The sequence below is a fragment of the Phyllobates terribilis genome, unplaced genomic scaffold (genome assembly GCF_046119375.1).
Source record: "Phyllobates terribilis strain yellow unplaced genomic scaffold, ASM4611937v1 Scaffold_5__5_contigs__length_657084704, whole genome shotgun sequence".
NCBI classification, from domain to species: Eukaryota; Metazoa; Chordata; class Amphibia; order Anura; family Dendrobatidae; genus Phyllobates; species Phyllobates terribilis.
This window is the reverse complement of record NW_027362765.1, coordinates 287,925,159-287,942,529: the sequence shown is the minus strand read 5'-3', so window position 1 is coordinate 287,942,529 and position 17,371 is coordinate 287,925,159. Positions and strand designations below refer to the sequence as shown.

The window sequence follows — 17,371 nt, the reverse complement described above, 5'->3', positions numbered from 1 at the left end:
TTGTGAAGCACATGGGGGTTCCAAGTGCTCACTATGCATCTATAAAGGTGCCTTGGGGGGTCTAGTTTCCAAAATGGGGTCACTTGTGGGGGAGCTCCAAAGTTTGGGCACACAGGGGCTCTCCAAACACAACATGGCGTCCGCTAATTATTCAAGCAAATTTTACAATCAAAAAGTCAAATGGCGCTCCTTCCCTTCCGAGCCCTGCCGTGCGCCCAAACAGTGTTTTTTCCCCAAATATTGGGTATCTGCGTGTCCAGGGGAAATTGCACAACAAATTTTGGGGTCCATTTTTTCTTGTTACCCCTGTGAAAATAAAAAAAATTGGGTCTAAAGTAACATTTTTGTGAAAAAAGTTAAATGTTCATTTTTTTCTTCCACATTCAAAAAATTCCCATGAAACACCTGAAGGGTTAATAAACTTCTTGAATGTGGTTTTGAGCACCTTGAGGGGTGCAGTTTTTAGAATGGTGTCACTTTTGGGTATTTTCTGTCATAAAGACCCCTCAAAGTGACTTCAAATGTAATGTGGTCCCTAAAAAAAATGGTTTTGTAAATTTTGTTGGAAAAATGAGAAATTGCTGGTCAACTTTTAACCCTTATAGCTCCCTAACAAAAAAAAATTTTGGTTCCAAAATTGTGCTGATGTAAAGTAGACATGTGGGAAATGTTATTTATTAACTCTTTTGTGTGACATATCGCTCTGATTTCAGGGCTTAAAAATTCAAATTTTGAAAATTGCAAAATTTTCAAAATTTTCGCCAAATTTCCGTTTTTTTCACAAATAAACGCAAGTGATATCGAAGAAATGTTACCACTATCATGAAGTACAATATGTCACGAAAAAACAATCTCAGAATCAGGGGGATCCGTTGAAGCGTTCCAGAGTAATTACCTCATAAAGTGACAGTGGTCAGAATTGTAAAAATTGGCCCGGTCATTAACGTGCAAACCACCCGCTGGGCTTAAGGGGTTAAAACATGAGCAATTCCATAAAAAAAGCCAGAGGCGACTAGACTTCACTGAGTATGAGCAGCTCCTGGAACCAGCGCCATCTAGTGGTGTCAGTGCTGAACTGTCTACATCGGAGGGGATTACTGAGGCCCTCACTCCAGCAACTACGATCTAGGCTCTTCAGCAGTGAAGCGTCTAGATCGCAGGCTAGTGAGGAACCACAGAAGATCGCCTCCGATCTAGACACAACCACGGGATCACTCACTGACCAGGACGTCTGCAACATCCGACTGATCACATGGTCATGACATCATCAAAGGTCCTGCAACTCACTCACTCTTCATCAAAGGTCCTACTAGCATTCATCTCCCGGTCCCAGAAGTTACAGGCAGATGTCAGAGGTGCACGTGACACTTTGCAGGTGAGAGGTGACAGAAAGAGGAGCACGGTGACATGGTCAGCGGCTAATGTGATGTATTATACAGGAGGAGCAGACTGTAGTGTCCTGTCTGTTATTACTATACAGGAGGAGCAGACTGTGGTGTCCTGTCTGTTATTATTATACAGGAGGAGCAGACTGTGGTGTCCTGTCTGTTGTTATTATACAGGAGGAGCAGACTGTGGTGTCCTGTCTGTTATTATTATACAGGGGGAGCAGACTGTGGTGTTCTGTCTGTTATTATTATACAGGAGGAGCAGACTGTGGTGTCCTGTCTGTTATTATACAGGAGGAGCAGACTGTGGTGTCCTGTCTGTTATTATTATACAGGAGGAGCAGACTGTGGTGTCCTGTCTGTTATTATTATACAGGAGGAGCAGACTGTGGTGTCCTGTCTGTTATTATTATACAGGAGGAGCAGACTGTGGTGTCCTGTCTGTTATTATTATACAGGAGGAGCAGACTGTGGTGTCCTGTCTGTTATTATTATACAGGAGGAGCAGACTGTGGTGTCCTGTCTGTTATTATTATTATTATTATACAGGAGGAGCAGACTGTGGTGTCCTGTCTGTTATTATTATACAGGAGGAGCAGACTGTGGTGTCCTGTCTGTTATTATTATACAGGAGGAGCAGACTGTGGTGTCTTGTCTGTTATTATTATACAGGAGGAGCAGACTGTGGTGTCCTGTCTGTTATTATTATACAGGAGGAGCAGACTGTGGTGTCCTGTCTGTTATTATACAGGAGGAGCAGACTGTGGTGTCCTGTCTGTTATTATTATACAGGAGGAGCAGACTGTGGTGTCCTGTCTGTTATTATTATACAGGAGGAGCAGACTGTGGTGTCCTGTCTGTTATTATTATTATACAGGAGGAGCAGACTGTGGTGTCCTGTCTGTTATTATTATTATACAGGAGGAGGAGACTGTGGTGTCCTGTCTGTTATTATTATACAGGAGGAGCAGACTGTGGTGTCCTGTCTGTTATTATACAGGAGGAGCAGACTGTGGTCTCCTGTCTGTTATTATTATACAGGAGGAGCAGACTGTGGTGTCCTGTCTGTTATTATTATACAGGAGGAGCAGACTGTGGTGTCCTGTCTGTTATTATTATACAGGAGGAGCAGACTGTGGTGTCCAGTGTGTTATTATTATACAGGAGGAGCAGACTGTAGTGTCCTGTCTGTTATTATTATACAGGAGGAGCAGACTGTGGTCTCCTGTCTGTTATTATTATACAGGAGGAACAGACTGTAGTGTCCTGTCTGTTATTATTATACAGGAGGAGCAGACTGTGGTCTCCTGTCTGTTATTATTATACAGGAGGAGCAGACTGTGGTGTCCTGTCTGTTATTATTATTATACAGGAGGAGCAGACTGTGGTGTCCTGGCTGTTATTATTATACAGGAGGAGCAGACTGTGGTGTCCTGTCTGTTATTATTATTATACAGGAGGAGCAGACTGTGGTGTCCTGTCTGTTATTATTATACAGGAGGAGCAGACTGTGGTGTCCTGTCTGTTATTACTATACAGGAGGAGCAGACTGTGGTGTCCTGTCTGTTATTACTATACAGGAGGAGCAGACTGTGGTGTCCAGTGTGTTATTATTATACAGGAGGAGCAGACTGTAGTGTCCTGTCTATTATTACTATACAGGAGGAGCAGACTGTAGTGTCCTGTCTGTTATTACTATACAGGAGGAGCAGACTGTGGTGTCCTGGCTGTTATTATGCAGGAGGAGCAGACTGTGGTGTCCTGGCTGTTATTATACAGGAGGAGCAGACTATGGTGTCCTGTCTGTTATTACTATACAGGAGGAGCAGACTGTGGTGTCCTGTCTGTTATTATTATACAGGAGGAGCAGACTGTGGTGTCCCGTCTGTTATTATTATACAGGAGGAGCAGACTGTGGTGTCCTGTCTGTTATTATTATTATACAGGAGGAGCAGACTGTGGTGTCCTGTCTGTTATTATTATTATACAGGAGGAGCAGACTGTGGTGTCCTGACTGTTATTATACAGTAGGAGCAGACTGTGGTGTCCTGTCTGTTATTATTATACAGGAGGAGCAGACTGTGGTGTCCTATCTGTTATTATTATACAGGAGGAGCAGACTGTGGTGTCCTGTCTGTTATTATTATACAGGAGGAGCAGACTGTGGTGTCCTGTCTGTTATTATTATTATACAGGAGGAGCAGACTGTGGTGTCCTGTCTGTTATTATTATACAGGAGGAGCAGACTGTGGTGTCCTGGCTGTTATTATTATACAGGAGGAGCAGACTGTGGTGTCCTGGCTGTTATTATTATGCAGGAGGAGCAGACTGTGGTATCCTGTCTGTTATTATTATACAGGAGGAGCAGACTGTGGTGTCCTGTCTGTTGTTATTATACAGGAGGAGCAGACTGTGGTGTCCTGTCTGTTATTACTATACAGGAGGAGCAGACTGTGGTGTCCTATATGTTATTATTATTATACAGGAGGAGCAGACTGTGGTGTCCTGTCTGTTATTATTATTATACAGGAGGAGCAGACTGTAGTGTCCTGTCTGTTATTATTATTATTATACAGGAGGAGCAGACTGTGGTGTCCTGTCTGTTATTATTATTATACAGGAGGAGCAGACTGTGGTGTCCTGTCTGTTATTATTATACAGGAGGAGCAGACTGTGGTGTCCCGTCTGTTATTATTATACAGGAGGAGCAGACTGTGGTGTCCTGGCTGTTATTATTATACAGGAGGAGCAGACTGTGGTGTCCTGGCTGTTATTATTATACAGGAGGAGCAGACTGTGGTGTCCTGGCTGTTATTATTATTATACAGGAGGAGCAGACTGTGGTGTCCTGGCTGTTATTATACAGGAGGAGCAGACTGTGGTGTCCTGGCTGTTATTATTATACAGGAGGAGCAGACTGTGGTGTCCTGGCTGTTATTATTATACAGGAGGAGCAGACTGTGGTGTCCTGGCTGTTATTATTATACAGGAGGAGCAGACTGTGGTGTCCTGTCTGTTATTATTATACAGGAGGAGCAGACTGTGGTGTCCTGGCTGTTATTATTATACAGGAGGAGCAGACTGTGGTGTCCTGGCTGTTATTACTATACAGGAGGAGCAGACTGTGGTGTCCTGTCTGTTATTATTATACAGGAGGAGCAGACTGTGGTGTCCTGTCTGTTGTTATTATACAGGAGGAGCAGACTGTGGTGTCCTGTCTGTTATTATTATACAGGGGGAGCAGACTGTGGTGTTCTGTCTGTTATTATTATACAGGAGGAGCAGACTGTGGTGTCCTGTCTGTTATTATTATACAGGAGGAGCAGACTGTGGTGTCCTGTCTGTTATTATTATACAGGAGGAGCAGACTGTGGTGTCCTGTCTGTTATTATTATTATTATTATACAGGAGGAGCAGACTGTGGTGTCCTGTCTGTTATTATTATACAGGAGGAGCAGACTGTGGTGTCCTGTCTGTTATTATTATACAGGAGGAGCAGACTGTGGTGTCTTGTCTGTTATTATTATACAGGAGGAGCAGACTGTGGTGTCCTGTCTGTTATTATTATACAGGAGGAGCAGACTGTGGTGTCCTGTCTGTTATTATACAGGAGGAGCAGACTGTGGTGTCCTGTCTGTTATTATTATACAGGAGGAGCAGACTGTGGTGTCCTGTCTGTTATTATTATACAGGAGGAGCAGACTGTGGTGTCCTGTCTGTTATTATTATTATACAGGAGGAGCAGACTGTGGTGTCCTGTCTGTTATTATTATTATACAGGAGGAGGAGACTGTGGTGTCCTGTCTGTTATTATTATACAGGAGGAGCAGACTGTGGTGTCCTGTCTGTTATTATACAGGAGGAGCAGACTGTGGTCTCCTGTCTGTTATTATTATACAGGAGGAGCAGACTGTGGTCTCCTGTCTGTTATTATTATACAGGAGGAGCAGACTGTGGTGTCCTGTCTGTTATTATTATACAGGAGGAGCAGACTGTGGTGTCCAGTGTGTTATTATTATACAGGAGGAGCAGACTGTAGTGTCCTGTCTGTTATTATTATACAGGAGGAGCAGACTGTGGTCTCCTGTCTGTTATTATTATACAGGAGGAACAGACTGTGGTGTCCTGTCTGTTATTATTATTATACAGGAGGAGCAGACTGTGGTGTCCTGTCTGTTATTATTATACAGGAGGAGCAGACTGTGGTGTCCTGTCTGTTATTACTATACAGGAGGAGCAGACTGTGGTGTCCTGTCTGTTATTACTATACAGGAGGAGCAGACTGTGGTGTCCAGTGTGTTATTATTATACAGGAGGAGCAGACTGTAGTGTCCTGTCTATTATTACTATACAGGAGGAGCAGACTGTAGTGTCCTGTCTGTTATTACTATACAGGAGGAGCAGACTGTGGTGTCCTGGCTGTTATTATGCAGGAGGAGCAGACTGTGGTGTCCTGGCTGTTATTATACAGGAGGAGCAGACTATGGTGTCCTGTCTGTTATTACTATACAGGAGGAGCAGACTGTGGTGTCCTGTCTGTTATTATTATACAGGAGGAGCAGACTGTGGTGTCCCGTCTGTTATTATTATACAGGAGGAGCAGACTGTGGTGTCCTGTCTGTTATTATTATTATACAGGAGGAGCAGACTGTGGTGTCCTGTCTGTTATTATTATTATACAGGAGGAGCAGACTGTGGTGTCCTGACTGTTATTATACAGTAGGAGCAGACTGTGGTGTCCTGTCTGTTATTATTATACAGGAGGAGCAGACTGTGGTGTCCTGTCTGTTATTATTATACAGGAGGAGCAGACTGTGGTGTCCTGTCTGTTATTATTATACAGGAGGAGCAGACTGTGGTGTCCTGTCTGTTATTATTATTATACAGGAGGAGCAGACTGTGGTGTCCTGTCTGTTATTATTATACAGGAGGAGCAGACTGTGGTGTCCTGGCTGTTATTATTATACAGGAGGAGCAGACTGTGGTGTCCTGGCTGTTATTATTATGCAGGAGGAGCAGACTATGGTATCCTGTCTGTTATTATTATACAGGAGGAGCAGACTGTGGTGTCCTGTCTGTTGTTATTATACAGGAGGAGCAGACTGTGGTGTCCTGTCTGTTATTACTATACAGGAGGAGCAGACTGTGGTGTCCTATATGTTATTATTATTATACAGGAGGAGCAGACTGTGGTGTCCTGTCTGTTATTATTATTATACAGGAGGAGCAGACTGTAGTGTCCTGTCTGTTATTATTATTATTATACAGGAGGAGCAGACTGTGGTGTCCTGTCTGTTATTATTATTATACAGGAGGAGCAGACTGTGGTGTCCTGTCTGTTATTATTATACAGGAGGAGCAGACTGTGGTGTCCCGTCTGTTATTATTATACAGGAGGAGCAGACTGTGGTGTCCTGGCTGTTATTATTATACAGGAGGAGCAGACTGTGGTGTCCTGGCTGTTATTATTATACAGGAGGAGCAGACTGTGGTGTCCTGGCTGTTATTATTATTATACAGGAGGAGCAGACTGTGGTGTCCTGGCTGTTATTATTATACAGGAGGAGCAGACTGTGGTGTCCTGGCTGTTATTATTATACAGGAGGAGCAGACTGTGGTGTCCTGTCTGTTATTATTATACAGGAGGAGCAGACTGTGGTGTCCTGGCTGTTATTATTATACAGGAGGAGCAGACTGTGGTGTCCTGTCTGTTATTATTATACAGGAGGAGCAGACTGTGGTGTCCTGGCTGTTATTATTATACAGGAGGAGCAGACTGTGGTGTCCTGTCTGTTATTACTATACAGGAGGAGCAGACTGTGGTGTCCTGTCTGTTATTATTATACAGGAGGAGCAGACTGTGGTGTCCTGTCTGTTGTTATTATACAGGAGGAGCAGACTGTGGTGTCCTGTCTGTTATTATTATACAGGGGGAGCAGACTGTGGTGTTCTGTCTGTTATTATTATACAGGAGGAGCAGACTGTGGTGTCCTGTCTGTTATTATACAGGAGGAGCAGACTGTGGTGTCCTGTCTGTTATTATTATACAGGAGGAGCAGACTGTGGTGTCCTGTCTGTTATTATTATACAGGAGGAGCAGACTGTGGTGTCCTGTCTGTTATTATTATACAGGAGGAGCAGACTGTGGTGTCCTGTCTGTTATTATTATACAGGAGGAGCAGACTGTGGTGTCCTGTCTGTTATTATTATACAGGAGGAGCAGACTGTGGTGTCCTGTCTGTTATTATTATTATTATTATACAGGAGGAGCAGACTGTGGTGTCCTGTCTGTTATTATTATACAGGAGGAGCAGACTGTGGTGTCCTGTCTGTTATTATTATACAGGAGGAGCAGACTGTGGTGTCTTGTCTGTTATTATTATACAGGAGGAGCAGACTGTGGTGTCCTGTCTGTTATTATTATACAGGAGGAGCAGACTGTGGTGTCCTGTCTGTTATTATACAGGAGGAGCAGACTGTGGTGTCCTGTCTGTTATTATTATACAGGAGGAGCAGACTGTGGTGTCCTGTCTGTTATTATTATACAGGAGGAGCAGACTGTGGTGTCCTGTCTGTTATTATTATTATACAGGAGGAGCAGACTGTGGTGTCCTGTCTGTTATTATTATTATACAGGAGGAGGAGACTGTGGTGTCCTGTCTGTTATTATTATACAGGAGGAGCAGACTGTGGTGTCCTGTCTGTTATTATACAGGAGGAGCAGACTGTGGTCTCCTGTCTGTTATTATTATACAGGAGGAGCAGACTGTGGTGTCCTGTCTGTTATTATTATACAGGAGGAGCAGACTGTGGTGTCCTGTCTGTTATTATTATACAGGAGGAGCAGACTGTGGTGTCCAGTGTGTTATTATTATACAGGAGGAGCAGACTGTAGTGTCCTGTCTGTTATTATTATACAGGAGGAGCAGACTGTGGTCTCCTGTCTGTTATTATTATACAGGAGGAACAGACTGTGGTGTCCTGTCTGTTATTATTATTATACAGGAGGAGCAGACTGTGGTGTCCTGTCTGTTATTATTATACAGGAGGAGCAGACTGTGGTGTCCTGTCTGTTATTACTATACAGGAGGAGCAGACTGTGGTGTCCTGTCTGTTATTACTATACAGGAGGAGCAGACTGTGGTGTCCAGTGTGTTATTATTATACAGGAGGAGCAGACTGTAGTGTCCTGTCTATTATTACTATACAGGAGGAGCAGACTGTAGTGTCCTGTCTGTTATTACTATACAGGAGGAGCAGACTGTGGTGTCCTGGCTGTTATTATGCAGGAGGAGCAGACTGTGGTGTCCTGGCTGTTATTATACAGGAGGAGCAGACTATGGTGTCCTGTCTGTTATTACTATACAGGAGGAGCAGACTGTGGTGTCCTGTCTGTTATTATTATACAGGAGGAGCAGACTGTGGTGTCCCGTCTGTTATTATTATACAGGAGGAGCAGACTGTGGTGTCCTGTCTGTTATTATTATTATACAGGAGGAGCAGACTGTGGTGTCCTGTCTGTTATTATTATTATACAGGAGGAGCAGACTGTGGTGTCCTGACTGTTATTATACAGTAGGAGCAGACTGTGGTGTCCTGTCTGTTATTATTATACAGGAGGAGCAGACTGTGGTGTCCTGTCTGTTATTATTATACAGGAGGAGCAGACTGTGGTGTCCTGTCTGTTATTATTATACAGGAGGAGCAGACTGTGGTGTCCTGTCTGTTATTATTATTATACAGGAGGAGCAGACTGTGGTGTCCTGTCTGTTATTATTATACAGGAGGAGCAGACTGTGGTGTCCTGGCTGTTATTATTATACAGGAGGAGCAGACTGTGGTGTCCTGGCTGTTATTATTATGCAGGAGGAGCAGACTGTGGTATCCTGTCTGTTATTATTATACAGGAGGAGCAGACTGTGGTGTCCTGTCTGTTGTTATTATACAGGAGGAGCAGACTGTGGTGTCCTGTCTGTTATTACTATACAGGAGGAGCAGACTGTGGTGTCCTATATGTTATTATTATTATACAGGAGGAGCAGACTGTGGTGTCCTGTCTGTTATTATTATTATACAGGAGGAGCAGACTGTAGTGTCCTGTCTGTTATTATTATTATTATACAGGAGGAGCAGACTGTGGTGTCCTGTCTGTTATTATTATTATACAGGAGGAGCAGACTGTGGTGTCCTGTCTGTTATTATTATACAGGAGGAGCAGACTGTGGTGTCCCGTCTGTTATTATTATACAGGAGGAGCAGACTGTGGTGTCCTGGCTGTTATTATTATACAGGAGGAGCAGACTGTGGTGTCCTGGCTGTTATTATTATACAGGAGGAGCAGACTGTGGTGTCCTGGCTGTTATTATTATTATACAGGAGGAGCAGACTGTGGTGTCCTGGCTGTTATTATTATACAGGAGGAGCAGACTGTGGTGTCCTGGCTGTTATTATTATACAGGAGGAGCAGACTGTGGTGTCCTGTCTGTTATTATTATACAGGAGGAGCAGACTGTGGTGTCCTGGCTGTTATTATTATACAGGAGGAGCAGACTGTGGTGTCCTGTCTGTTATTATTATACAGGAGGAGCAGACTGTGGTGTCCTGGCTGTTATTATTATACAGGAGGAGCAGACTGTGGTGTCCTGTCTGTTATTACTATACAGGAGGAGCAGACTGTGGTGTTCTGTCTGTTATTATTATACAGGAGGAGCAGACTGTGGTGTCCTGGCTGTTATTATTATACAGGTGGAGCAGACTGTGGTGACCTGTCTGTTGTTATACAGGAGGAGCAGACTGTGGTGTCCTGTCTGTTGTTATTATTATACAGGAGGAGCAGACTGTGGTGTCCTGTCTGTTGTTATTATTATACAGGAGGAGCAGACTGTGGTGTCCTGTCTGTTATTATTATACAGGAGGAGCAGACTGTGGTGTCCTGGCTGTTATTATCATACAGGAGGAGCAGACTGTGGTGTCCTGTCTGTTATTATTATACAGGAGGAGCAGACTGTGGTGTCCTGTCTGTTATTATTATACAGGAGGAGCAGACTGTGGTGTCCTGTCTGTTATTATTATACAGGAGGAGCAGACTGTGGTGTCCTGTCTGCTATTATTATTATACAGGAGGAGCAGACTGTGGTGTCCTGTCTGTTATTATACAGGAGGAGCAGACTGTGGTGTCCTGTCTGTTATTATTATACAGGAGGAGCAGACTGTGGTGTCCTGTCTGTTATTATACAGGAGGAGCAGACTGTGGTGTCCTGTCTGTTATTATTATACAGGAGGAGCAGACTGTGGTGTCCTGTCTGTTATTATACAGGAGGAGCAGACTGTGGTGTCCTGTCTGTTATTATTATACAGGAGGAGCAGACTGTGGTGTCCTGTCTGTTATTATACAGGAGGAGCAGACTGTGGTCTCCTGTCTGTTATTATTATACAGGAGGAGCAGACTGTGGTGTCCTGTCTGTTATTACTATACAGGAGGAGCAGACTGTGGTGTCCTGTCTGTTATTACTATACAGGAGGAGCAGACTGTGGTGTCCTGCTCATTATTATACAGGAGGAGCAGACTGTGGTGTCCAGTGTGTTATTATTATACAGGAGGAGCAGACTGTAGTGTCCTGTCTGTTATTATTATACAGGAGGAGCAGACTGTGGTCTCCTGTCTGTTATTATTATACAGGAGGAGCAGACTGTGGTGTCCTGTCTGTTATTATTATACAGGAGGAGCAGACTGTGGTGTCCTGTCTGTTATTATTATACAGGAGGAGCAGACTGTGGTGTCCTGTCTGTTATTATTATACAGGAGGAGCAGACTGTGGTGTCCTGTCTGTTATTACTATACAGGAGGAGCAGACTGTGGTGTCCAGTGTGTTATTATTATACAGGAGGAGCAGACTGTGGTGTCCTGTCTGTTATTATTATACAGGAGGAGCAGACTGTGGTGTCCTGTCTGTTATTATTATACAGGAGGAGCAGACTGTGGTGTCCTGTCTGTTATTATTATACAGGAGGAGCAGACTGTGGTGTCCTGTCTGTTATTATTATTATACAGGAGGAGCAGACTGTGGTGTCCTGTCTGTTATTATTATACAGGAGGAGCAGACTGTGGTGTCCTGTCTGTTATTATTATACAGGAGGAGCAGACTGTGGTGTCCTGTCCGTTATTATTATACAGGAGGAGCAGACTGTGGTGTCCTGTCCGTTATTATTATACAGGAGGAGCAGACTGTGGTGTCCTGTCCATTATTATTATAAAGGAGGAGCAGACTGTGGTGTCCTGTCCATTATTATTATACAGGAGGAGCAGACTGTGGTGTCCTGGCTGTTATTATTATACAGGAGGAGCAGACTGTGGTGTCCTGGCTGTTATTATTATACAGGAGGAGCAGACTGTGGTGTCCTGGCTGTTATTATTATACAGGAGGAGCAGACTGTGGTGTCCTGGCTGTTATTATTATACAGGAGGAGCAGACTGTGGTGTCCTGTCTGTTATTATTATTATACAGGAGGAGCAGACTGTGGTGTCCTGTCTGTTATTATTATTATACAGGAGGAGCAGACTGTGGTGTCCTGGCTGTTATTATTATACAGGAGGAGCAGACTGTGGTGTCCTGGCTGTTATTATTATACAGGAGGAGCAGACTGTGGTGTCCTGCCTGTTATTATTATACAGGAGGAACAGACTGTGGTGTCCTGTCTGTTATTATTATACAGGAGGAGCAGACTGTGGTGTCCTGTCTGTTATTATTATACAGGAGGAGCAGACTGTGGTGTCCTGTCTGTTATTACTATACAGGAGGAGCAGACTGTGGTGTCCTGTCTGTTATTACTATACAGGAGGAGCAGACTGTGGTGTCCAGTTTGTTATTATTATACAGGAGGAGCAGACTGTAGTGTCCTGTCTGTTATTACTATACAGGAGGAGCAGACTGTAGTGTCCTGTCTGTTATTACTATACAGGAGGAGCAGACTTTGGTGTCCTGTCTGTTATTATTATGCAGGAGGAGCAGACTGTGGTGTCCTGGCTGTTATTATGCAGGAGGAGCAGACTGTGGTGTCCTGGCTGTTATTATACAGGAGGAGCAGACTATGGTGTCCTGGCTGTTATTACTATACAGGAGGAGCAGACTGTGGTGTCCTATATGTTATTATTATTATACAGGAGGAGCAGACTGTGGTGTCCTATATGTTATTATTATTATACAGGAGGAGCAGACTGTAGTGTCCTGTCTGTTATTATTATGCAGGAGGAGCAGACTGTGGTGTCCTGTCTGTTATTATTATTATTATACAGGAGGAGCAGACTGTGGTGTCCTATATGTTATTATTATTATACAGGAGGAGCAGACTGTGGTGTCCTGTCTGTTATTATTATACAGGAGGAGCAGACTGTGGTGTCCCGTCTGTTATTATTATACAGGAGGAGCAGACTGTGGTGTCCTGCCTGTTATTATACAGGAGGAACAGACTGTGGTGTCCTGTCTGTTATTACTATACAGGAGGAGCAGACTGTGGTGTCCTGTCTGTTATTACTATACAGGAGGAGCAGACTGTGGTGTCCTGTCTGTTATTACTATACAGGAGGAGCAGACTGTGGTGTCCTGTCTGTTATTACTATACAGGAGGAGCAGACTGTGGTGTCCAGTGTGTTATTATTATACAGGAGGAGCAGACTGTAGTGTCCTGTCTGTTATTACTATACAGGAGGAGCAGACTGTAGTGTCCTGTCTGTTATTACTATACAGGAGGAGCAGACTGTGGTGTCCTGTCTGTTATTATTATGCAGGAGGAGCAGACTGTGGTGTCCTGGCTGTTATTATGCAGGAGGAGCAGACTGTGGTGTCCTGGCTGTTATTATACAGGAGGAGCAGACTATGGTGTCCTGGCTGTTATTACTATACAGGAGGAGCAGACTGTGGTGTCCTATATGTTATTATTATTATACAGGAGGAGCAGACTGTGGTGTCCTATATGTTGTTATTATTATTATACAGGAGGAGCAGACTGTGGTGTCCTATATGTTATTATTATTATACAGGAGGAGGAGGCTGTGGTGTCCTGTCTGTTATTATCATACAGGAGGAACAGACTGTGGTGTCCTGTCTGTTGTTATTATACAGGAGGAGCAGACTGTGGTGTCCTGTCTGTTATTATTATACAGGAGGAGCAGACTGTGGTGTCCTGTCTGTTATTACTATACAGGAGGAGCAGACTGTGGTGTCCTGTCTGTTATTACTATACAGGAGGAGCAGACTGTGGTGTCCTGTCTGTTATTACTATACAGGAGGAGCAGACTGTGGTGTCCAGTGTGTTATTATTATACAGGAGGAGCAGACTGTAGTGTCCTGTCTGTTATTACTATACAGGAGGAGCAGACTGTAGTGTCCTGTCTGTTATTACTATACAGGAGGAGCAGACTGTGGTGTCCTGTCTGTTATTATTATGCAGGAGGAGCAGACTGTGGTGTCCTGGCTGTTATTATGCAGGAGGAGCAGACTGTGGTGTCCTGGCTGTTATTATACAGGAGGAGCAGACTATGGTGTCCTGGCTGTTATTACTATACAGGAGGAGCAGACTGTGGTGTCCTATATGTTATTATTATTATACAGGAGGAGCAGACTGTGGTGTCCTATATGTTGTTATTATTATTATACAGGAGGAGCAGACTGTGGTGTCCTATATGTTATTATTATTATATAGGAGGAGCAGACTGTAGTGTCCTGTCTGTTATTATTATACAGGAGGAGCAGACTGTGGTGTCCTGTCTGTTATTATTATTATACAGGAGGAGCAGACTGTGGTGTCCTGTCTGTTATTATTATACAGGAGGAGCAGACTGTGGTGTCCCGTCTGTTATTATTATACAGGAGGAGCAGACTGTGGTGTCCTGGCTGTTATTATTATACAGGAGGAGCAGACTGTGGTGTCCTGTCTGTTATTATCATACAGGAGGAGCAGACTGTGGTGTCCTGGCTGTTATTATTATACAGGAGGAGCAGACTGTGGTGTCCTGTCTGTTATTATCATACAGGAGGAGCAGACTGTGGTGTCCTGTCTGTTATTATTATTATACAGGAGGAGCAGACTGTGGTGTCCTGTCTGTTATTATTATACAGGAGGAGCAGACTGTGGTGTCCCGTCTGTTATTATTATACAGGAGGAGCAGACTGTGGTGTCCTGGCTGTTATTATTATACAGGAGGAGCAGACTGTGGTGTCCTGGCTGTTATTATTATACAGGAGGAGCAGACTGTGGTGTCCTGGCTGTTATTATTATACAGGAGGAGCAGACTGTGGTATCCTGGCTGTTATTATTATACAGGAGGAGCAGACTGTGGTGTCCTGTCTGTTATTATCATACAGGAGGAGCAGACTGTGGTGTTCTGTCTGTTATTATTATACAGGAGGAGCAGACTGTGGTGTCCTGGCTGTTATTATTATACAGGAGGAGCAGACTGTGGTGACCTGTCTGTTGTTATACAGGAGGAGCAGACTGTGGTGTCCTGTCTGTTGTTATTATTATACAGGAGGAGCAGACTGTGGTGTCCTGTCTGTTATTATTATACAGGAGGAGCAGACTGTGGTGTCCTGGCTGTTATTATTATACAGGAGGAGCAGACTGTGGTGTCCTGGCTGTTATCATACAGGAGGAGCAGACTGTGGTGTTCTGTCTGTTATTATTATACAGGAGGAGCAGACTGTGGTGTCCTGTCTGTTATTACTATACAGGAGGAGCAGACTGTGGTGTCCTGTCTGTTATTACTATACAGGAGGAGCAGACTGTGGTGTCCAGTGTGTTATTATTATACAGGAGGAGCAGACTGTGGTGTCCTGTCTGTTATTATTATACAGGAGGAGCAGACTGTGGTGTCCTGTCTGTTATTATTATACAGGAGGAGCAGACTGTGGTCTCCTGTCTGTTATTATTATACAGGAGGAACAGACTGTGGTGTCCTGTCTGTTATTATTATTATACAGGAGGAGCAGACTGTGGTGTCCTGTCTGTTATTATTATACAGGAGGAGCAGACTGTGGTGTCCTGTCTGTTATTACTATACAGGAGGAGCAGACTGTGGTGTCCTGTCTGTTATTACTATACAGGAGGAGCAGACTGTGGTGTCCAGTGTGTTATTATTATACAGGAGGAGCAGACTGTAGTGTCCTGTCTGTTATTACTATACAGGAGGAGCAGACTGTAGTGTCCTGTCTGTTATTACTATACAGGAGGAGCAGACTGTGGTGTCCTGGCTGTTATTATGCAGGAGGAGCAGACTGTGGTGTCCTGGCTGTTATTATACAGGAGGAGCAGACTATGGTGTCCTGTCTGTTATTACTATACAGGAGGAGCAGACTGTGGTGTCCTGTCTGTTATTATTATACAGGAGGAGCAGACTGTGGTGTCCCGTCTGTTATTATTATACAGGAGGAGCAGACTGTGGTGTCCTGTCTGTTATTATTATTATACAGGAGGAGCAGACTGTGGTGTCCTGTCTGTTATTATTATTATACAGGAGGAGCAGACTGTGGTGTCCTGACTGTTATTATACAGTAGGAGCAGACTGTGGTGTCCTGTCTGTTATTATTATACAGGAGGAGCAGACTGTGGTGTCCTGTCTGTTATTATTATACAGGAGGAGCAGACTGTGGTGTCCTGTCTGTTATTATTATACAGGAGGAGCAGACTGTGGTGTCCTGTCTGTTATTATTATTATACAGGAGGAGCAGACTGTGGTGTCCTGTCTGTTATTATTATACAGGAGGAGCAGACTGTGGTGTCCTGTCTGTTATTATTATACAGGAGGAGCAGACTGTGGTGTCCTGTCTGTTATTATTATGCAGGAGGAGCAGACTGTGGTATCCTGTCTGTTATTATTATACAGGAGGAGCAGACTGTGGTGTCCTGTCTGTTGTTATTATACAGGAGGAGCAGACTGTGGTGTCCTGTCTGTTATTACTATACAGGAGGAGCAGACTGTGGTGTCCTATATGTTATTATTATTATACAGGAGGAGCAGACTGTGGTGTCCTGGCTGTTATTATTATACAGGAGGAGCAGACTGTGGTGTCCTGGCTGTTATTATTATACAGGAGGAGCAGACTGTGGTGTCCTGTCTGTTATTATTATACAGGAGGAGCAGACTGTGGTGTCCTGGCTGTTATTATTATACAGGAGGAGCAGACTGTGGTGTCCTGTCTGTTATTATTATACAGGAGGAGCAGACTGTGGTGTCCTGTCTGTTATTATTATACAGGAGGAGCAGACTGTGGTGTCCTGGCTGTTATTATTATACAGGAGGAGCAGACTGTGGTGTCCTGTCTGTTATTATTATACAGGAGGAGCAGACTGTGGTGTCCTGGCTGTTATTATTATACAGGAGGAGCAGACTGTGGTGTCCTGTCTGTTATTACTATACAGGAGGAGCAGACTGTGGTGTTCTGTCTGTTATTATTATACAGGAGGAGCAGACTGTGGTGTCCTGGCTGTTATTATTATACAGGTGGAGCAGACTGTGGTGTCCTGTCTGTTGTTATACAGGAGGAGCAGACTGTGGTGTCCTGTCTGTTGTTATTATTATACAGGAGGAGCAGACTGTGGTGTCCTGTCTGTTGTTATTATTATACAGGAGGAGCAGACTGTGGTGTCCTGTCTGTTATTATTATACAGGAGGAGCAGACTGTGGTGTCCTGGCTGTTATTATCATACAGGAGGAGCAGACTGTGGTGTCCTGGCTGTTATTATTATACAGGAGGAGCAGACTGTGGTGTCCTGGCTGTTCTTATTATACAGGAGGAGCAGACTGTGGTGTCCTGTCTGTTGTTATTCTTATACAGGAGGAGCAGACTGTGGTGTCCTGTCTGTTATTATTATACAGGAGGAGCAGACTGTGGTGTCCTGGCTGTTATTATTATACAGGAGGAGCAGACTGTGGTGTCCTGGCTGTTATTATTATAAAGGAGGAGCAGACTGTGGTGTCCTGGCTGTTA

At 44.0% G+C, this 17,371-nt stretch overlaps 1 protein-coding gene across 4 annotated transcripts in view; it reads left to right on the top strand.

The window, feature by feature from the left end:
• Nucleotides 1–1,072: 1,072 nt before the first annotated feature.
• The window catches only part of LOC141272979 (uncharacterized), a 74,793-nt gene continuing 58,494 nt past the window's right edge, over nucleotides 1,073–17,371 (top strand). The window contains exon 1 of one of the 4 annotated variants that reach the window (XM_073684225.1): nucleotides 1,073–1,375. In XM_073684225.1, the coding sequence (XP_073540326.1) occupies nucleotides 1,253–1,375 (123 nt within the window). In that variant the 5' untranslated portion in view covers nucleotides 1,073–1,252. Of the gene's footprint in view, nucleotides 1,411–17,371 lie in introns of all 4 variants that reach the window. The other 3 variants (XM_073684226.1, XM_073684228.1, XM_073684227.1) reach the window with 3 other exon arrangements.